This window comes from Notolabrus celidotus, chromosome 16 (assembly GCF_009762535.1).
Source record: "Notolabrus celidotus isolate fNotCel1 chromosome 16, fNotCel1.pri, whole genome shotgun sequence".
Classification (NCBI taxonomy): Eukaryota; Metazoa; Chordata; class Actinopteri; order Labriformes; family Labridae; genus Notolabrus; species Notolabrus celidotus.
In genome coordinates this window covers 9,296,464-9,319,435 of record NC_048287.1, presented here as the reverse complement: position 1 = coordinate 9,319,435, position 22,972 = coordinate 9,296,464, and the positions used below count along the sequence as shown (strand labels likewise).

The window sequence follows — 22,972 nt, the reverse complement described above, 5'->3', positions numbered from 1 at the left end:
AACTGTGATACACCTGCTATGCTTGAGGTGAAAATTTGACATACTATTATTCGTGTGTGTGTTTGTGTGTGTGTATTTTGTGTATTATGCTACTGCAGAGCAGAGTTAAGGCTGGGTTTGGGAGCTGTTTGAGTGGCGTTACTGTTAACAGTATCAGCCTTGGTGAGGTTTAAATTAGTCTGTCTTATATGTCTATTTCTGAGCTTGGACTCAGCCACAGGCTTGTCCAGGTTCAGCATGGCTCCAATTATCATCAGACACACTGCAGATCATCACTGACCACAAAGACAACCAGAAACACAGTAAATGTTTAATCAGAGCGCAGACAGGCAGAGATCTGAGACACAGACTGAGGGGAGACAGGCTCAGAGATTAAAGGAAGGGGAACACACAAAGACTCACACCTGTGCTCATACCACACACTCTTTGTGATACTGTATGATAACACAGTGATGCAACCAAACATGAAAACGCTCCATTCTGCATGTTCATTCAGAGTAAAGCTTTGTTTGGAGCCAAAGAGGAGAGGTTTTCAGCTCTCACCACTCACAGAGTTTGACCACAGCATCCTCTGAGTTTAATCATGTTGGTTTATCACAACCTAAGAACATCAGTAAACCAACCCCCATCCTGTCTGTGTCCATCTCATCACCTGAAATCTCCCTCAGCTTGGTAAATTTCCACTCCTCCTCTATGAACTGTGTCTGGATGAACTCTCCTGCTGCATCCAGCTACTTGAGGCTGACCAGAGTCCAGTTTTATGACCTGTTAGCTAGAATCAGTGCCAGGATTTCTCTGATGGACACCCACTACCAGAGTTCTGTACCAGCTGAATGGGACCTGTCCACTAGTCTCCACTGAGTCTTAGTGTCACTGTATCTACAAGTCAGACTAAAGTAAGCTGACATCTGTCTGACTACAGCACTGCAAATACAAAATAAACAGGTGTTACTGTGATTTAATGACAACAAACATGTTACTGTGATTTAATGACAATAAACAGATGTTAGTGTGATTTAATGACAATAAACATGTTAGTATGATTTAATGAGAATAAAAATGTTACTGTTATTTAATAACAATAAACATGTTACTATGATTTAATGAGAATAAACATGTTACTGTGATTTCATTACAATAAACATGTTTCTGTGATTTAATGACAATAAATATGTCTCTGTTATTTAATGAGAATAAACATGTTAGTGTTATTTAATGAGAATAAACATGTTAGTGTTATTTAATGACAATAAACATGCCACTGTTATTTAATAACAATAAACATGTTACTATGATTTAATGACAATAAACAAGTCACTGTGATTTAATGACAATAAACATGTTAGTGTTATTTAATGACAATAAACATGTTAGTGTTATTTAATGACAATAAACATGTTAGTGTTATTTAATGACAATAAAAATGTTAGTGTTATTTAATGACAATAAACATGTTAGTGTTATTTTATGACAATAAACATGTTAGTGTTATTTAATGACAATAAACATGTTAGTGTTATTTTATGACAATAAACATGTTAGTGTTATTTAATGACAATAAACATGTTAGTGTTATTTAATGACAATAAACATGTTAGTGTTATTTAATAACAATAAACATGTTACTGTGATTTAATGACAGTAAACATGTTTCTGTTATTTAATGACAATAAACATGTCTCTGTTATTTAATGACAATAAACTGAGGTTACTATGATTTAATGACAATAAACATGTCTCTGTTATTTAATGACAATAAACTGAGGTTACTATGATTTAATGACAATAAACATGTTAGTGATTTAATGACAGGTAACAGATGTTACTGTGATTAAATGACAGTAAAACATGTGACTGTGTTGTCATTTAACAGGCTGAAAGGATGCAGAAATAATCACATCAGGATGCTGATTTTAATAATGTCTCATATTATAATTTATCAGTTATTACTCTTGGATGAGAAGAGAAGAGTTTTTGGTTCTTTGGTTCAATAGGTTCTGATGCAGCCTAAAGGAGAATCTCTACACTGAAAGGCTTCATGGATAGAGTCTCAACACTTCCACCTCAGACTTAACTTTCAGCTCATTCAAACACCCTGGTTATTAAATTACTGTTTTGCAGTAATATGAACGTGTTCTGCTGTGTACCTTGGAGCTGTTCAATCAGAGTCCAAGCCATCCTTGACCCCTGAGCGTCAAACACAACGTGACCCTGAAAGAAAGAGGGACAGTTTTAATATTTAAACATCTCGATCTCTGATATTACCATAAAGAACTCCTGCGCCTTCTCCTTCTGGACTCACCGAGACCCCCTCGAAGGAGCTTGTGTTGAGTGCTCTGTAGATCTCTGCTGTGATTCCTCGGTTGTTATAGTTGAAGTCTTCCAGCCGGAGGCCCTTGGCCCTCAGGGGCCCCACTGTCTTATTGAGGGCCAGAGCCAGAGCCCACACAGCGTCATAGGCGAGAGGGGCCTCCTGGAAGCCCCGGTCTCCTCCGCATTCTTCCCCCCAAGTTTAGACATCAGCTGGCCCAGAAACTCCTGAGCGGTCTGAGAGGAGAGATGAGGAGGTTTAAAGACTACAAAACTTTACTCCTCTCACACAGACTGTCTGGGGTTTAAAGGGTTACAAACACTTCCTCTCTGCTGGATCAGTTTGTTCTCACTCTGGGAACAGAAAATGGCTAAAATTGACTCTTATGTGATCAAAGAGTAGAAAATGTAGGAGTCACCTGTCTGTGTTACTGACCCTCTTCATTTGCATCTTTGGTTTTGTTATTAGTTTGATCCCTGGATCAGGTGTGATCAAGTGTTTTCAGTCACAGCTCCTCCTCTCTCTCCTCATGTTCATCCCTCCTAAATCAAACCTCCCAATGCAGCTTTATTTCTTGGATTTTGACTCAGCATGAGTGCTCCCTCTTTAAATCTTTCCTGCTGGTCCTTACACTTTTTCTTGTTGAGTTGGTTGGAACTGGATCAGAGAAAGGGACTTCCTTTGGGACCTGCAGCTTATAAAAAGATCCTGCACAGTTTGGCTTTGTATTCTACACCCAGACTGTGTTGACACAATGAGAAGCTGCCTGTTTCAGTCTCATGGTGCGCACACCCTGTATGAAGTTCCTCCAGGCTGTTACCTACATGATGGAGTAGAGTGCAACTTGACAGTGTAACCTGTTGCATTCATTTAAAAGGCTTCATCTGTAAAAAAACAAAACAATTTATCCATATTGGCTGTATTCAGAATGATGTTTAAAGTTTACTTTTGATCTTTTATACAGAGGGCAGAACAACGAATGGCACAGGAAACAGGGACAGAGAGAGAGTGGAGAATGAAACCAAAGGGCTGCAGGTTGGGAGGGAACCTAAGCCACCTGGTTTGAGGACTCCAGCCTCTGTACATGGGGCACACCATTCAACCAGTAGACCAAAGCAGTGCCCCCTCTGATGATGATTTTAACCGGGCTGAAGAAATGTAGAAAAGTAAGATGAATGTAAGTGACCATAGAGGGTCGGAATAACAGCTCTGATGGAAACACGAACACAGCCTAATTTACTGTTATCAGCTGCATCAGGGGAACATGTTCAACCTGAAAACTGGAGCACACCGTCTGCAGAACAAACCCTGATCTGATACTGGCATCAGTTATGTCACTACGGTCACATGACCAATGAAACCAGTCAGACTGATGAGACTGATGGACAGAGACCTCATAGATATCACTCAGGCTCATGTGAAATCATTTTAGTAACACTAATGTCCATGCTGGACATTATTTTTCCACTTTGGCCTTCTGCCTGCAGGCTGACGTGATCCCTCTGTCAGCTGAGAGTGACGTGCACGCTGCAGTCAGCTGAGAGTGACGTGCATGCTGCAGTAAGCTGACAGTTCACACTCCCTTTGAACTGTTTCCTGTTGTAGCTGTTACATTACAAACAGTGGAGATCTGACAGTAGATATGACCTGTGCTCAGCTTACAGGAGTGATATCAGAGAACCTGCAGGAAGACACAACACTATTTTAGAACTGCAGGACCTTATTCACCTGTCTGAAGGGTTATTGATTTAATACTACCATATCACCCAAAAATAAGAGAGGGTGGATCTTATGAGAGTAATAATAACTGCCTCATCACACCAGCTGAGGCCAGCATTAGTGCTGAAACAGAAAAGTGTGTGTTAGTATTCAGGGATCAGATGAGAGTTTGTTCCTCACTCCATCAGATATCAGAGACAGTGAGACTGTTGAATAGTGAGCAGGCTGAAGATGAACACAGTCAGAGAGACTTGATCACACTCTGATAATAAACTCTCTCTGCACAGCCCAGTGTTTCTCAGTGTTTGGACAAAGACTAAATCTAAGCTGGGCTGTCTTGCTTTTTAACTAATCCTCTGCTATGTACTTTACTTCAGAAGAACAGCCTCCATATCTGTGAACACTGAGGGCCTCATTTACAAATGGACTGCACTTTTGCACCTGCCAAACGTGGGTGAATGAGACAAAAGACTGTCTAACTCAAAGGATTAAATGCTCCGCAACTGCTCTGCAGTGCAAACAGTATCACTGGTGCCGTATGCACACATTTAAATTATCTGTTATGTGTTGATTGGGGGCAAAATAGGCCTCCGCTGTGCAAATGGGCCTCTTCCCTAAAAACATCTCATACACTGACACAAACGCTAACAGCCACACACAGGTTTACCGTCTGCTGAGAGCTGGTGGGAACTGTGCTAGAATGCTTATAAAGGGGCGTCAAGATGAAACTCTCCAGTGATCAAAACGACAGTTCACCTCTGGCTGACCTAAAATAATATACTTGAGCGTGTAATCTGTTAGTATCACTGTGATTTATCTATTTTTGTTATAATCAGGAGTTCAATCAGCCTGGAACTGTCTGACCCCTGCTCATAGGCACACTTTCCAATGTGTGGAGACAGTGTCACAGAGGAAGCTTTGTTGTTATGAATGAGTGTATCACATCTTTCATGACTCATCGCAGTAAACAGGTAAGAAACGCCTCCTCTCCTTCGAGGGGATCATCTGATGTGAGCTCTGTCAGAATAAGAGGGAGAGGAGAGGGGAGATGCTGACGGCTCATCTCCACAATAGGACCCAAAACAAGATCAAACAGCACAGAGCTGCAGGACTTTATGTTTGGGTTTGAATATCATCAGTACAGTATGCTTTGTGAACAGGACCTGGAGGCGGAGCAGGTGGTGGGGGCAAATGAGGCTCAATTGTTGTTGCTATCAGCTTCTGCTTAGTGAATTCAACTTTCAGTGTCCAGCAGAATTACACGCTCATGATGGAAATAATAAGCTGGTAAGAATACACAGAACCTAGGACTATTATATTCAGGTGACTAGGAGTTACTTGTTTCATGATATCTGGTCTCCTGATGCATATTTGTTAACTCTGAATCTATCATGCTGTGTGAAAAACTGTCTCTGCTTTGGGTTTGATCACATCATGATGGGTTTTGAGTCAGACACACTGAAGGTAGTACACATGCTTGATTCCAAGAGACCACCTCAGAGTATCTTAAAGGTAAAATACTGACTCCTTTTGTAGTCCTCAAACCCAGAAGCACGTCCCCTGGAGCAGACTCATGTCTCAGTTCTGAGGGTTAAACACTGTTTTATATGAAGTCAGCCTGGGTTACTGTTAGATTTCATGAAAACAAACAAGGCACAAACAGTTTTGTGATAAGAGATAATATATTGTGAGAGATCCTGTGCTACAGTGAGGATCATAACAAAGAAGCAGAGGTGGATCTAAGACGATCTGCATTCAGTAAAATTATCCTAACTGGAGGAGGCTGAGAGTAAATCTCTTCACAGGTTATAACAGCATGCACACAGCCACAGAAGATCCTGACTCAGCAAAATGTTGTATAATCTCAGTAAACACAGCAGCACTTGAATGCAGATATTCTGCAGCTTTAGCTAAATATAAAACCTGCATCCAGGCCTTCATCGTAAACTCCCAGCAGCCTTTGCAGCTGCAGATTATTCTGTGCAGCACTGATAAGACAGGTTGTTATAGCCCACATAATAATACAATCATCAGAATAAGACACCGCTGACTCACCAGGTTGGAGGCTCCTCGCACCGTCTCTGGGTTGAGCATGACGATCTCAGTGGTCACATGACCCTCCACGGCCTCTGTCATCTGCTCCACCGTGCAGTTAATGGATGGGTCTTTGATCTTAAACCAGTTATCTGAGTACCAGCCAATCAGGAACCACACAAACTTCTTCCCATACAGCTTCTCCTTATACACCTGCAGAGAGACAGCAAGAGTAATCTGACACGTGCAGGGCTTTTATTTTGAAATTATATAGTTATTTGGGTTTAAATAGACAGAAACTCAAAGCTGTAAGTTGTGTCTTTATGGGACACCAACTTTAGGACACAGCTCAGATTTATAATGTGTTTCTGTGTACAATGTGTGTCCATAGCATTGAAACTGGCCCTCTTTCAAATCTGATTTGCCACCCCAGGTGCCACCCTGAAATCCTAAGCTTTGACTGGCTATTTTCCTTGTCAGAGGCGGGACTTATGTAAGTATAGACTGTTTGGGATGTGTTAGCTTGTTGGCAGTAGCTTTCTTTGTATTTAACTGCAGCACATTTTCTTTGCTAGTGCTTTCAGTTGTGACTTTGGACAAATATCTTCTTTTTTATTCCTTAAAGAATCTGGCTTAGAAGATTTATGTCACTACTCTGTTGTGTTTCTTTATAAAGTCCAAAAAATATTCAAAGGAATATGACAGCTGTATGATACTGTAAAGATAGTTCAACCAGGACCGCTTCTGTCAAAGAGAATTAATTATTTCAATGCAATTAGTTATGTTTGGTTGCATGGCTCTGTTCTGGGAGCTCCCTGTCCTTCCACATGCATATGTGGAATGCCTAAGCCGGTGAGGAGAGCACACCACCCCTCTCTTTCATGTGTATACATGAACAGCCAAGGCAGGAAGAGCAGCAGCAAAGACCCAAGGGTATAGAACAGAGCGGGCATCAGTGACAATATACAGTATATCAAACTGGTAAAACCAGACACAGCAGAAAGGAGGAGCTGGGATGGAGGTGGGTTAAAAAATTGGTTTGCAGGGGAAGCAGCAAATGTAGGCAGGCTAAAGACGTAGAATGCCTATTTTGTTGTTTGCCCATTGGATGCGTAGATGTAATCAGCTGACATGTAAGCTGATAGGGGCTGACCTTAAGAGCAGCTGATGGAGCTGTGAGCCGAGCTTGACTTTGTGGCCTGCCTGAAAAAAAGCTTAACTTAATTTGTTTAAGTAGATAGTAAAGACAGAGAGGGTAAATTGTATAATTTGTTGTGCACACACAAACCCCGGCCAATCCTGCCTATGTTAGTGCCACAGCTGTACAACCACAGTCACAAAAAGTCTGGACACGCCCCTGGTTAGGTGTCAGACCAGACAACTGGTATCAAACTGAAGAAAAAGCCTTGTTGACATTTTCCACAGCAGAGACTCACAGAGAACCACTGTTTCAGACAGCGGTAGGAGAGAGCTTGTCATAAAACACGCCTTACATGAGTACAGGAAAGACTGGTAAAGAAAGAAGGGGTATCACTTTGTCAACAGGAGGTGCCAAAACCAACACAAACACAAAGTTCATCTTAGGAGCATGAACGTTAAACACACATTTGACCCGTGTAGACATCCAAACAAGAAACCAACACAAACTTAAGTGTTGGACCTCTCCTGATGTGTGAGCCAAGTTTTGTGTTTTCAAGCACATTCAGACCGTCAAAAAATTAAATCCACAATGATATGAAGGAGCAATATTTTAGTTAAATCCAAGTAGCTCTGCTCTGGTACTAAGGCCGAAAATCCTTCCCCCCATCCACTGGTCAGAGAAGTGTCCCTGATTACAACACATTCAATACCAAGAAGGCTAACGTTTGTGTTGTGTGATGAAGACATTAAAGCTAGGGTTGGTAGTCTTGGAAAACCAGCATGAATTTGAATGTAGCATTTCCTCAGAACTCCATCTAACCCCTGCCCCCCTCCCTCGGAGCTCCTCCAAAACAACGCCCCCCCCCCCGCTCACATGCACGAGCGCCGCTGACTTGCGACCATATGATGGTGACTGATTCAAAACCGGTCCTCACCAAAACATTATCATAGTGAAAGTTAAAAACACCAACAAACATGGCTGCTGTTAGTACTCACAACTCTCATGTAGCATTATCCAGTTGTACCAGTGACACGATATCAGGAGAAAAGTTCTAACACATATAAAACTGTAACAGCTCTACTGTTTGTTAAACGTGTTCAGTGTAGATGTTCTTAATTCCTACAGTGTTGACAGTTAGTGAAGGCATCAGGAGAGGTGTAGAGTGTGCAAGCGGGAGAGAGGAGAGACAAGAGAAGTTCTTCATTCATTCAAACATTGATTGTTGCTTTGTTGGTTGGCGTGATCACGGCCGACAGTGACCGGTAAGTAAAGCTCAACATGTTCACGAATCGGCTCGTCATCCCTACAGCGTCCGGACGGACGCTACAGTACATCTATATTTTCTGTAGGACTTACTGAATGTCATTAGTTCTTTTGCTTGTCAGAGCCCCTGTGGTGAGAGCTTTTTAGACTCTGATCCGGACTACAGTCCTGAGCAAAGCACCTCATCGGGTCAGAGGGGACAGGCCCGAGGTCGAGCGAGAGGGGCAGTCAGTAGAGTCAGGGGAAGCAGAGGCAGGGGACGGGGAGTGCACACCAGGGAAATGTACACGCAGGAGGCGGGCAGAACGGCAGGATGGGATTTGAATGGTTTAAAATTTTGGCACCCAAAAAACGGTGATTGGTTGGTGTTTTCCCAGGTTTACTCTGGCTGTAGATAGCAGCTTTTGTTCACTCTTTTTTAAGAACACATTATGTATTGATTGCCATCAGGACATAAAGATCATTTTAACCAATATAACAAAAAGTGTATCTAAATCTGATTACCAACCCCAGCTTTAACAGCAGAGCAGACCGCTTACCTCACAGCTTAATGTCTGGATTAAACCTGAGTTTCGACTAAAGCTCAGCTTTGAAACCTAACTTAAGACTGTATTTAATCTCTTTGTGAAGTGTCTTTGGTATTTAAATAGATATCTTTCATGGAGGAATTGGGTCACGTTACCTCACAGAAGACTTTGCGGGCCTCGGTCTCGTAGAACAGACCCACAATGATCCTGGCGTCTTGGCGCTGAGGAATGGAAAGAAAAATGGAGTCAGTCACAGTGTGAGGATGAAAAGAGCGAGTTGAAGCCCCCCCGGTGAGGAGAGTGAACCAAAGACTTCCTCTGCTCGGGGGTACATTCAGACTGTTACCATGGTTTCCCCCCGCTACCGCCAATTAATCCTGAACAGCAGAACTAGGCCATGATGGAGGAGCGGGTCATTATACAGCAGGAGGGAAGAAGGTCAGGCTGATACAGGTGGAGAAAGGAGAGTGTTCAGTATCTCAGTGCTCTCATTAAAACTGCAGGCTGACATTTATACTATAAAACAAACCACAGACACCAGATCACACTCGGGTCTGCAGAAACAAATCCTCAGTGTGCAAACGCACAGATCTGTGTTTTAAAGCAGCGATACAGGTACAGGCCAAACTGTCTCCTGATGCTTCAACCAATCACAGTACAGAGATATGTGATGTAACAGAAGGCTGCTAAGCTAGGCTACTATTTCAAACACTCTGTTCACATGGCTTCTAGTTTCACATAAAACATAATTCTGTACAAAAAAAATATCTCGAAGTGTCTGGACTGATTTTCACAGGTACTGACGAGATCCAGGAAAAGAGAGCACACTCTCCTGTATGTGCTTCAGGTGTGTGGAGGATGACAGGACATTAGTTTGACTAACTTCACAGTTTAAAGCATAATGTTAGGGCTATTTTCGGCACTGAGACCAAAAAAGCATGAACCAAAAATAGTTCAAGTCCACCTGTCTGTGTGTAGATAAATAGTATTCCCTGATGTAGGTAAAAAAGGTCAGATATTTCACAAATGTTCTCAGAAACTGAAATATACCACACAGCCTCAGCAACACAACACAACACAACACAACACAACAAACTAAGCTTCAACTGGAAGGGTGTCTCAGGCCTGTATGATGATAAACTTGACACTCAGGGAAGATTTTTACTGTAAATACTGACACACCAGAGCTTTTCGGGTTGTTCATTGCTTTAGTGTTTGTATCAACAGAGCTTATAACATTCCTAAATATGCTAATATATTTTATTTATATTAAAATCCTTCTTCTGACCTACAAAGCTCATAATGGTCAGACACCTTTATATCTTAAAGAACTCATAGTGCTCTATTTCCCCTCTAGAACACTACGCTTCCAGCATGCAGGCCAGCTCGTCACACCTAAGGTCTCTCAAAGTAGTATGGGAAGTAGAGCCTTCAGTTATCAGACTCCCCTCCTTTGGAATCATTTACCAGTCAGGGTCCACGAGGCAGACACCCTCTCTACTTTTAAGAGTAGGCTTCAAACTTTCCTTTTTAATAAATCTTACATTGAGGGCTGGCTTAGGCTTGGACTAGCTCTTAGTTACAATGCCAGAGGCTTAGACTGCTAGGGGCTTAGGCTGCTATAGGCTTAGACTACAATAGGCTAAGATTGCTATAGGCTTAGACTACCTTAGGCTCAGACTGCTATAAGCTCATACTGCTGTAGGCTCAGACTGTTATATGCTTAGACTGATATAGGCTCCGACTGCTGTAGGTTTAGACTGATACAGCTTTGAAACTGCTTTAGGCTTAGACTTAGACTGCTATAGGTATACAGTCAGGGTCCGGGAGAAAGACACCCTCTCCACTTTTAAGAGTAGGCTTAAAACTTTCCTTTTTGATAAAGCTTATAGTTAGAGCTGGCTCAGGCTTGGACCAGCTTTTGTTATGCTGCTATAGGCCTAGACTGCCGGGGGAACTGGCGCACTGACACACTGGGATCCTAGCTCACCCCCTTCCCCCCAACCCCTTCATCACTTACTTTAACTCTGCCTGTCCCATTAAAGTTACTAACCATAGACCTTTCTGGAGTCCCTGAGCTCCATTGTCTTGTAGATTCTTCTGAGCTGCCGTCGACGTCCTCCTGCTGCGGACGTTCTGGACTCCAGCTGATACGGACGTGCTGGACTCCAGCGGCAACAGCTTCTACTACTCGTCTCATCACTATCACCTCTCTCTTACTCCCCTCTATCTGTCTTTCCAGACCCAACTCGGTCGAGGCATGATGGCTGTCTAACATGAGTCTGGTTCTGCCTGAGGTTTCTGCCTGTTAAAAGGAAGCTTTTCCTCGCCACTGTAACTAGCTAAATACTGATGTGCAATGCTCATGATGGATTAAGGTGGGGTCAGACTGAGTCTTACCCTGTCTTGAAGTTGGGTCTCTGTTCATAATTTGACATAGAGTGGTCTAGACCTCCTATGTTGGTAAAAGCGTCTTGAGATAATGTTTGTTGTGATTTGGCGCTATACAAATAAAGATTGATTGATTGATAGGAATAGTCTACTTAAGGCTTGGAATGTTACAGGCTTACACTACTGGGTCTCTATAGATATCTGTAACTAGTGAGTCTGGCTCTGTTGGAGGTTTCTGCCTGTCAAAGGAAGTGTTTCCTTCTCATGGTGGATCAATGTTTGCTCTCTATAAATAAAGAGCACGCTCTGTACTTGCTGTTAATTCATTTTTTCATCAGATGATTCTTCTCTGATTTGGAGCTTTGTAAATATAAACTGATGGGTTGTAGTATTTGTTTTTGGGTCCCGTCTGATCAGTGTTTTTCTTCTTACTGTGTGTAAGAACAGTCTGGGTATCAAGTACCTTGAGGTTTTTGACAGCTACAGCAGGGTCTGTGAGGAAACTCTGACGAACGCTGATCTCAATCCCCGCCTCCTTCACCCTCTCCTCCAGATCATCCAGAGTCTGTCAGACAGACAAAACACACATTTATGAGGTACAGAAGTTAGAGACACGGATACCAAAATGGAAACAATAAAGAAATAGTAAGGAGGAAGATGAGTTAGAGGTTCAGATAAATTTCAATATATGTAGGTGATGATGCCAACAAACTTGAGAGAAAGACCTGAAACTGTGGTACTGAGATTCTGTGAGTAGTTTAGGTCTTGGAAACTTAACAGCAGGCTGATAACTGTGTTTAACCAGGGTTCCCACTCTTTTCCAGAGATCATTTTCCAGGACATTTCCAGGACATTTCCAGTGATGATCAAGCTGGTATGACAGTCTAAATCTAGTTCCTAATTTAGTTCCTAAATAGTCTAATATGTTCCTCTCAGTGGAAGTCTACATTGAAAGACATGTAGTCTATGGCTATCAATGAAATCATCTCTTACATACTTAAAAAGCACTTACAGCACTTCACTTTATTAGTGCAACCAAGTAACAATGATGGCAACATCTCAGCTTTCTCTTTTCTCAAAAAATATAAAATGAGCTAAATAAAAAACAAAAGAGCCTGCAAAGGAATCAGGAAGCTGCCTTACTGAAATAATTAAATAATAATAATGATCAGAGGATCAGTGCTTTAATGACCTAAATAGAACTGAATGACAAAAATGGCCACAAATGTTTCTCAACTCAACTCAGACTCAAAATATACCTGCTTAATCCTGATATTCATCCTGCTAAGTGGTCGATATAAAACAAAGCAAATGTCACGTTTTTTTGTTTGAGTTACCGTAAACTCTGAAAAAATCGCACCGCTGTAAAGACACACTCTGTCTTCTGCATGGCGATGTCTATTATGATCAGTGATGTCTACAACGTGGAGTTTCTGTGCAGCTGTGTCGCTCTTTTTGTTCCGTTTGTTTTAACTATCGGGAGTTTGCACTCCTGCTAGCTAGAGCAGGGGTTCTCAAACTTTTTGCAGCCAGGGACCCCTTACAGGTGAGAAAATTGTCCAAGGCCCCCTCATAATTGTAACACAGATTAAGCACATTAGTGATGTGTCATGATCAAAAGCTGCGGCTCTGAGAGCCGATGCTTTATAGTGAATCAAAAGAGCCGGCTCGCATCGAGAGAGAGACGGCTCACAGTTTTTTCCTTTCGCTGCTTAGCTCTCAAAGTGCTCAGCCCCAGCTCTGCTCACAGCAGAACTTTGTTTTGATTGGTCAGCATGGTGGCCATGTGGCCAATCACGGCTGTGTGTCCTGGCTACATCTGTTCCTTCAGAGAGAGTCTTCTTGAAGACAGGGCAAATACTAACTGAGAGGAGAAATCTGATCAGCCCATCCAAGCTGAGGCATCTGATTTTTCTCAATGCCAACCTGAGGAAATTAATAATGTTTGCTTGAGTTTGGTTCTGTTACTTTTTGCTTGAGTTTGGTTCTGGTTCTGTTTGCTTTAGTTTGGTTCTGGTTCTGTTTGCTCCAGTTTGGTTCTGGTTCTGTTTGCTTGAGTTTGGTTCTGGTTCTGGTTCTGTTTGCTTGGGTTCGGTTTTGGTTCGGTTCGGTTCTGGTACGGTTCTGGTGCGGTTCTAGAACAGTCCTGGTTCGGTTAGGTTCCGGTTCGGTTCTGGTTCGGTTTTGGTAAGGTTCTGGTACGGTTCTGGTACAGTTCTAGTACGGTTCTGGTACGTCCCTGGTTCGGTTCTGTTCGGGTTCGGTTCTGGTTCGGTTCTGGTAGGGTTCTGGTAAGGTTCTGGTACGGTTCTGGTTCGGTTCAGTTTGGTTCTGGTTCAGGTCTGGTTCGGTTCTGGTTGGGTTTGCTTGAGTTTGGTTCTGGTTCTGTTTGCTTGAGTTTGGTTCTGGTTCTGTTTGCTCCAGTTTGGTTCTGGTTCTGTTTGCTTGAGTTGGTTCTGGTTCTGTTTGCTTGAGTTTGGTTCTGGTTCTGGTTCTGTTTGCTTGGGTTCGGTTTTGGTTCGGTTCGGTTCTGGTACGGTTCTGGTGCGGTTCTAGAACAGTCATGGTTCGGTTCGGTTCCGGTCCGGTTCTGGTTCGGTTTTGGTAAGGTTCTGGTACGGTTCTGGTACAGTTCTAGTACGGTTCTGGTACGGCCCTGGTTCGGTTCTGTTCGGGTTCGGTTCTGGTTCGGTTCTGGTAGGGTTCTGGTAAGGTTCTGGTACGGTTCTGGTTCGGTTCTGGTTCGGTTCTGGTTCGGTTCAGTTTGGTTCTGGTTCAGGTCTGGTTCGGTTCTGGTTGGGTTTGCTTGAGTTTGGTTCTGGTTCTGTTTGCTTGAGTTTGGTTCTGGTTCTGTTTGCTCCAGTTTGGTTCTGGTTCTGTTTGCTTGAGTTGGTTCTGGTTCTGTTTGCTTGAGTTTGGTTCTGGTTCTGGTTCTGTTTGCTTGGGTTCGGTTTTGGTTCGGTTCGGTTCTGGTGCGGTTCTGGTACGGTTCTAGTACGATCCTGGTTGTGTTCGGTTCTGGTTCGGTTCTGGTTCGGTTTTGGTAAGGTTTTGGTAAGGTTCCGGTACGGTTCTGTTCGGGTTTGGTTCTGGTTGGGTTCTGGTAGGGTTTTGGTAAGGTTCGGGTTTGGTTCTGGTTGGGTTCAGTTTGGTTCTGGTTCAGTTCTTGTATGGTTCTGAGTCGGTTCTGGTTCAGGTCTGGTTCGGTTCTGGTTGGGTTTGCTTGAGTTTGGTTCTGGTTCTGTTTGCTTAAGTTAAGTTCTGGTTCTAACCCTAACCCTAATCACAACCCTAACCTTAACCCTAATCACAACCCTAACCCTAATCCTAATCACAACCCTAACCCTAATCACAACCCTAACCCTAATCACAACCCTAACCCTAACCCTAATCCTAACCCTAACCCTAACCCTAATCCTAACCCTAACCCTAACCCTAACCCTAACCCTAATCCTAACCCTAACCCTAATCACAACCCTAACCGTAATCACAACCCTAACCCTAATCACAACCCTTACCCTAACCCTAATCACAACCCTCACCCTAATCACAACCCTAACCCTAACCCTAATCACAACCCTAACCCTAATCACAACCTTAACCCTAATCACAACCCTAACCCTAACCCTAACCCTAAATACAACCCTAACCCTAACCCTAATCACAACCCTAACCTTAACCCTAATCCTAACCCTAACCCTATCCCTAACCCTAACCCTAATCCTAACCCTAACCCTAACCCTAATCCTAACCCTAACCCTAATCACAACCCTAACCCTAATCACAACCCTAACCCTAACCCTAATCCTAACCCTAACCCTATCCCTAACCCTAACCCTAATCCTAACCCTAACCCTAACCCTAATCCTAACCCTAACCCTAATCACAACCCTAACCCTAATCACAACCCTAACCCTAATCACAACCCTAACCCTAATCACAACCCTCACCCTAATCACAACCCTAACCCTAACCCTAACCCTAACCCTAATCACAACCCTAACCCTAACCCTAATCACAACCCTAACCCCAATCACAACCCTAACCCTAACCCTAATCACAACCCTTACCCTAACCCTAATCACAACCCTAACCCTAATCACAACCTTAACCCTAATCACAACCTTAACCCTAATCACAACCTTAACCCTAATCACAACCCTAACCCTAACCCTAACCCTAATCACAACCCTAACCTTAACCCTAATCACAACCCTAACCCTAACCCTAACCCCAACCCTAACCCTAATCACAACCCTAAACCTAATCACAACCCTAACCCTAAGCCTAATCACAACCCTAACCCTAATCCTAACCCTAACCCTAATCCTAACCTTAACCCTAATCACAACCCTAACCCTAATCACAACCCTAACCTTAACCCTAATCACAACCCTAACCCTAATCACAACCCTCACCCTAATCACAACCCTAACCCTAACCCTAATCACACCCCTAACCCTAATCACAACCCTAACCCTAATCACAACCTTAACCCTAATCACAACCCTAACCCTAACCCTAACCCTAATCACAACCCTAACCCTAACCCTAATCACAACCCTAACCTTAACCCTAATCACAACCCTAACCCTAACCCTAACCCCAACCCTAACCCTAATCACAACCCTAACCCTAATCACAACCCTAACCCTAAGCCTAATCACAACCCTAACCCTAATCCTAACCCTAACCCTAACCCTAATCCTAACCTTAACCCTAATCACAACCCTAACCCTAATCACAACCCTAACCTTAACCCTAATCACAACCCTAACCCTAATCACAACCCTAACCCTAATCACAACCCTCACCCTAATCACAACCCTAACCCTAACCCTAATCACAACCCTAACCCTAATCACAACCCTAACCCTAATCACAACCTTAACCCTAATCACAACCCTAACCCTAACCCTAACCCTAATCACAACCCTAACCCTAACCCTAATCACAACCCTAACCCTAACCCTAACCCTAACCCTAAGCCTAATCACAACCCTAACCCTAACCCTAATCATATTCCTAACCCTAGGATCAGGGTGAGGATGGTTTTGTAACAGAATAAATGCACAAAATTGGGCGAGTATAAAGCTTCTCATAAAAACACTGTACCTAAAAGGGTTTTCAACACAAAAACCATCAGTTTTTGCAAAGTTAAGGTTAAATATACGGCTACAAAAGATCCTAAATTAAGAGCCGTTCAGGAGTCGAAAGAGCCGGCTCTTCTTTGGGAGTCAAGTTAAAAGAGCCGGCTCTCTGAAAGGAGCTGAACTTCCCATCACTAAAGCACATGCTTACTACCATTTGCACTCTTAGTTTCCCTTGGAACTATTTATATTGTAAAACGTATCAATGTAAATACTTCAGACCTGTACCATAGTGATAAACAGATAACACTTCAATTTGAATCAAGTATATACCACTTGTATACTTTAAAAAGTAATTGATCTTAAACGCTTTCAGAAAATTAACAGTAGCAAGACTCACATATCCCTTGGAGCCACCAAATGGTATCATAACAATGGTGTATGCTGTTTTGTAATGACACAGCACAATTTTATAATTTATTAGAAATGTATTCAAATTATTTCACGGACCCCCACGCTATGGTTCGCGGACCCCCAGGGGTCCCAGGACCCCACTTTGAGAACAATTGAGCTAGAGTACGGTAATTGAGCTCTCAGCCTGCAGAGAAAGTTGTGAGGCACAGACCCCCAAGCTCTCTGCCCGACTCCACTGGACACACTATAACTTAACTATAAGACTCTTTGAATCAAAAGAGCACTCTACAAGGTTCGTGTACCATAAAACTAGACAATATACCCCCGTTTTCTGTGAATGCATGATTATGAAGTGAAGGAGAAAAGATGTGAAAAAAAGTTGTGCAGTGTTGCTGTCTTTTCCAGCACAGCGTGCACTCAGCTTTCAATGAATGGGGATGTGTTTTGTTAATAGGGTCAGGTCGTACGCAGCCATGTTGGAATAATTTTCCAGGACTATATGTGATTTTCCAGGACATTTAACTTTTTCTCCCATTTTCCAGGTGTTTTCCAGTACTGGAAAACTGGTCAACTGTTTTCCAGGTTTTCCAGGTTTTCCAGGATGCGTGGGAACCCTGTTAACCCTCACTTAGTGTCTTTGTATGTTTAGCATACAGGTGTGATGTGGGCGTGGCTCTCCTTTGCTCTACCCTCTGCTCAGTTTCTCTAGTTTTCCATGTAAGCATTAGTCTGTAGATTTAACTGTTGTAGATTAAAAACCAGAGATGCATTTATTTCTACGTAGGAACACTCTGAATACCAGAGTCAGGTTGTCAACAACAGTGTCTTATCTCTGCTGTGAACGTTTTTAGCACAGTGTCAACAGGCAGAGTGGAAATGTTTCTGTGCATTAATTTGATATGACGTGTGATCAGGCTGTCCCTGGCATTGCTCCTGTCGTTCAGCGTTAGTAACCATTGTTATGGTGTTTTGACCAATCAGAATCAAGTATTTAACACAGCCAGGTAACTAAACCTGTTAATGTACCTTTAAAATGACAGTAGATTGTATGTGGCTTAAACCATGACTCACAGATATAAAGACCTCAGTGGTCTGCTGGATGGTAGCGATCTTGGTCCATTTCCACTTCTGGAAGAGCTGGACTCGTGTCGGGTTGTGCAGAGTGGCCGACGGGTGCGTTCTGAAGAAGGTGGGAAACCGCTGACGGTTTGACAGAGCAGGAGAGCTGGAGCCGTACGACAACTGAGACGACGGAGAGGAACAGAGACGTACAGTTAGAGGTTTGCAGGATAACTTAGACCATCAAGAGTTTTATTTTACAACATCAAACTTCTGACTCTCCGAAAGTAAGAAAATGAAAGAGCACGAAGGAAATTCAACATTCAGCAGAACCCCTGCTGCTTTCTTTATTAAACTACACACTGTATTCACATTCCACAGTCCCATCTCAATAAAATATACTCCATATAATCTGAACCTGTAGTTTTATTGATTATAGTTCATTGATAATCATATTATTATTCTCAGAACAACATTTCTATGCTCCATAACAGATACTTCCTTTCATTAAAAACACATGTTTTTACTTTACAGACTTTTTGTTATTAATTAATTGAATGTAATATCGAAGCTGCTTTTTTCTTATTTTACTTTTATGCTCTTCACTCACGTCTGACTGAGTTTTAGATGGAGCTGTTGAGCCCATTTAAACACCTATTAGCATTGTTTAACATCTATTTGTCCAGAGTTTTATGTTATCCAAGGCCTTAATCAAGACTTTACAAAGTTATCAAGTCTTTCCTCTGACTGGATCAGACAGGTTTATAAAGAGAAGCTGCAGGGCTCTGTGAGGACAGGTTAGAGATTAATCTGTTATAATAAAGCTGAAACTCATGCATGAGCAGCTGAATGAATCTGACTCTCACAGAGTATTCTGAGTTTGAAACTCTCACAGTAACACTCTCAGCTCTGTATCTTAAAGCGTGGACTGTTGTCTTTGTGTCTCTGTTTGTGTTAGCTGCTCTCTGCATGTCTCATAGAGGTTTAACCATACTCTGTAACCTGTCTGCAGTTCCAGTGTCATCACCTGTTGGTTCATGAAGAGGTGTTATGAAGCTCAAAGATGGAAGTCGCCATGTTGGAAATGCTGACTCAAACTACTTCTAATTTAGAAAAATACAAAGAGTTGGAGCTGAGGACATAATCTAGCCACCTAGCTAACAGCTGCAACACACCCACCTGTCAGTCAAAGAGGCCACGCCCCTAATTCTACCTCCCTTTAACCCTTAATCTAATGTAAACAGGTGAGTTGTATAAATTCAGCCCGTACAGTTGTCATGAATAGAGAAATGAGCTAAATAGACCAAACTGTTTTTGTTTTTGGCTGTAAACATGTTTAATTCTGCTGTAACATTTTAACATGGGGCTCTATGGGGACTGACTCACTGCTGGAGACAGACTCTAGTAGACACTCAGGGAACTGCAGATTTTGGATTAATTTTTTGACTATAGAGGTTTCTGCTTGGTGCCTCTGTGAACCTGATCAGGACCACACACTTGTTCACAGTCCCTACACTTAGTTTGCTTTGTAGTGTTAGTATAACCAAACTGCCATCATTACATGAGTTTGTGATGAGCTTGAAATCTGATCGTGTGGCTTACTCTCTTTAGGTTAGCTGAAAGCAGGGAGATATCTCTGAAACATTGACAGGCAGAGGAACCTTTGATCACTGTGTCTTCTTCTCTCAGTAAATGAAAGTACATTTTAGCATGATATCTTTGTTGTTTAAGATCCAAGAAGTTTTCTCACCACAATAAGGTTCCACATGCGAGCAGCTTCAGCGACCAGTGTGGACACAGAGCTGCAGCCCGGCATCAACACAATCTTTATGGGCTCCGTGTACAGAAGGTCATACAGCAGCTTGGTGGCCTCGCCAGGATCACACTGAAGATACAGGGAGAGAGAAAACACTGTGAGACACACACACACCAAGGACAGAGACAAGACTAGGAACAACCTGAGGACACGGACAAAGAATAAAACCATTGGGATCAGACTGAAGAAAGTGAGAGAGAGAGATGGATCAGATGCTCACTGAGTGCAGAGAGGACAGATAATTTGCAGCAGGGGAGCAGCCATCAATGAGGGACAGTTTGATCTCTTTTTTATCAGGTTAAAGAGGTGTGTTTGTGCACTGTGGTCAGAGGCTGCTCAATAGATACTCATCCATCATGCTGGGGTTACCTTTAATGTGTTTAGCACCCTCTGCAGGTACGGAGTCCTTCCACTGAGAAGGTTGGATATGCAGTTTTTATTCTCCAGGTCTGAGTTTTCTATAACGTTGACTTTGGCCTGTTTTGCAGCATGTATCAGTTGTACTTATTCTGGATTATACAGGTGAATCTCAATAAATTAAAATGTCTCTAAAAAGTTTATTTTCATAATTCAATTAAAAAATGTAAACATTATTCTATTCTGTTTTCAAAATTGGAGGGTGTCCATGATTGTCTTCTGGACCACTGTCAGGTAAGCCGTCTTCCCCATGATTGTGGTTACATGCTCTGAACTAGACTTAGAGATACACGTTGCTGTAACTGTTTGAATAGTGATTAACTCAAACTTGAAATGAAATATCAAACATTTTATTTTGTATGTAATAAGTCAAGAACAAATGAGATTTCCACTTCAATACCTGATGGAAGATATCGAACTATTTGATGATATTCTAATGTTAGAGATGCATTTGTATGTAAATGTATTTTTCATTTATGTTGTTTCTGAATTTTCAATCCTTTTCTCTAAGAGGGAATACTTTGTCTAGTTGCAGTATATGTGGCCTTATCGGCCACCCAGGCTACAAGTGGCAGCTATAAATCAATAGTTCATAAATTAAAAAAAACAAATAAACAAAGTATAAATAAGTGCTTGCATGACAAGTAGAAACAAACACGGCTCACAGGAAGATAGAGGCAAACAGATAGTTAAAACATCCTCATCTACATAAAAGTGTTTACTGATCCAATGAACACCTGCTCTCTGTTTTTACCTGTGACTAATAAAACAACTTAACCACAAACCCATTTGAGCACGTGTCACATACGAGCACACAGAGCTGAGGCTCAGCCAGCAGACAGAGGTGTGTGTGTGTGGGGGTGTGTGTGTGTGTGTGTGGGGGGGGGGGGCAGGTGAGTCACGTTCCAAGGTCACCTGTGTGTCTGCTGTTTGAGGCAGAGACACATTTATCAGAGAGAGAGGAGGGAGAAACATTTACCCAGCAGTCACACTCATTTATCCTGATCCACAGTTTACACACACACACACACACACACACACACACACACACACACACACACACGCACGCACGCACGCACGCACACAAAGACACGACACAAACAAACACACACACATAGACACACACACAAAAGTGTCTTTACAGATGATAGTCAATGAGAAATCAATAAGCTCTTTAAATGATAATGTGTGTGTGTGTGGGGGGGGGGGGGGGCTTTAATCATGGATGGAGTGGGACTTTGTGTTCATTCTAATCATGTAAGTGACATTAGTCTCTGTGTCATGTAACTGCACACGCACACACACACCAACACACACACACACACACACACACACACACACACACACACACACACACACACACACACACACACAGTCAGAACATGTATTGTTCTATGCTGTTCTCCTCATGTCTTTTCAGGTTTCAGAAGCATGAGTCATGATGCAGAGCTTCAACCAACATGGATTCAAGCTGATAAACCTTGTAACCTGCACAGGTGGTTCCAAATGACACACACTGAGAGCACTGGGTCCCAAAGACTACCAGCTCAAAGTGTGTCTAGTAACACAGCAGTCTCTCAAACAGTCCAACAATCCCGGCGTACACATCTCTGCCTGGACAGCAGCTCAGAAAACAGCTTCTTTCTTTAGTGAGTGCCGTGATCTGCCAGGGCCCAACACTATAGAGCCCATCCATCCTTGTTCTAGTCAACGCTGCATCGAACTCACGCCAAGATGAGCAAATCAGATCGACCTGGACAGGAAGTCAAACACAAGTGCAGCATATACCATCCTGTCAATACAAAAACAAAGTAGTATATCAGATGGTATAGATAGAAATACCTGCAGATGAAGATATTTTGTTAACCACTACAAAACCACATATCTGTGATCCATATGGAACACCGCTGGACTTTAGCTGTAAGCTTCGTCTGCAGGTCACATCAAACAAAGTAGAACTTATTTATAAATATTAAACACATTTGAAACTCTAATAAAATGAGAGGGAGATGCTGCAGCACGTTTCACATTAAACCTCAGATTCTCACACAGCCTCAGTTTCCTGATGAAGAACGCGTCTAGCATCTTCTCTGTTAGGATGTAAACTTGGAACCAAAATGTCTCCTAGCAACCAGCTCCTCCATCTCTCTCAGCTTCCTGTGTGTGAGGAAGAAACCTGCTCATCCTCCTCTTCCTCAGTCACACATAGTTACTGTTTGTAAAGGGAGGGGACGCTGTGGTCCTGATCTATTGATTAACCTCTGCACTCAGGGGAAATCACACAAACATTCAAATAAGACCCTGTAGCTGCTTCATCGGACCCTCCTCCTCCTCTCCAACTGTCTGAGACTAGCCTTCATCATCACCCTCACTGCAGCAGGACAAACATGTGACTCTGTTTCAGCTGAGCTCTTCACAGACTGACATCACAGCCCCTAATTATACACAACTTTAAGGCACAACATATGTCTGATAAATCATCACGTGATAATGGGAATATTCTAAAACAACAATAACAATTGTTTTATGTACTTATTAACGAGCTGACACATTCACAGTAGGTGGTGTGTGATTCATCATTAGAAACAGAGAATAAGAACTAGTACAGCAACAAGCTGATGAGAGGGTGAAAATGGACCCACCTGTGTGGATGTTTTTCACTGTTTCAGAGATAAACATGATTAAACTTGAAAAACATGCTGCAAGTATTCAGAGAGGAGGAAAGAAATCCTAAAGTTTCACGCAACAAATCATTTAGTCACCTAAAAAGTCGTCATCATAATCATTTCA

General features: G+C 42.4%; 1 protein-coding gene across 1 annotated transcript in view; it reads right to left on the bottom strand.

Annotated features, from left to right (window-relative positions):
- The window catches only part of gabbr1b (gamma-aminobutyric acid (GABA) B receptor, 1b), a 121,994-nt gene that overhangs the window by 18,460 nt on the left and 80,562 nt on the right, over positions 1-22,972 (bottom strand). Inside the window, 8 exon segments of the mRNA XM_034704070.1 lie at positions 2,148-2,211; positions 2,303-2,484; positions 2,487-2,547; positions 6,086-6,277; positions 9,151-9,216; positions 11,850-11,951; positions 17,962-18,132; positions 19,700-19,834. Of these exon segments, the coding sequence (XP_034559961.1) occupies positions 2,148-2,211; positions 2,303-2,484; positions 2,487-2,547; positions 6,086-6,277; positions 9,151-9,216; positions 11,850-11,951; positions 17,962-18,132; positions 19,700-19,834 (973 nt within the window).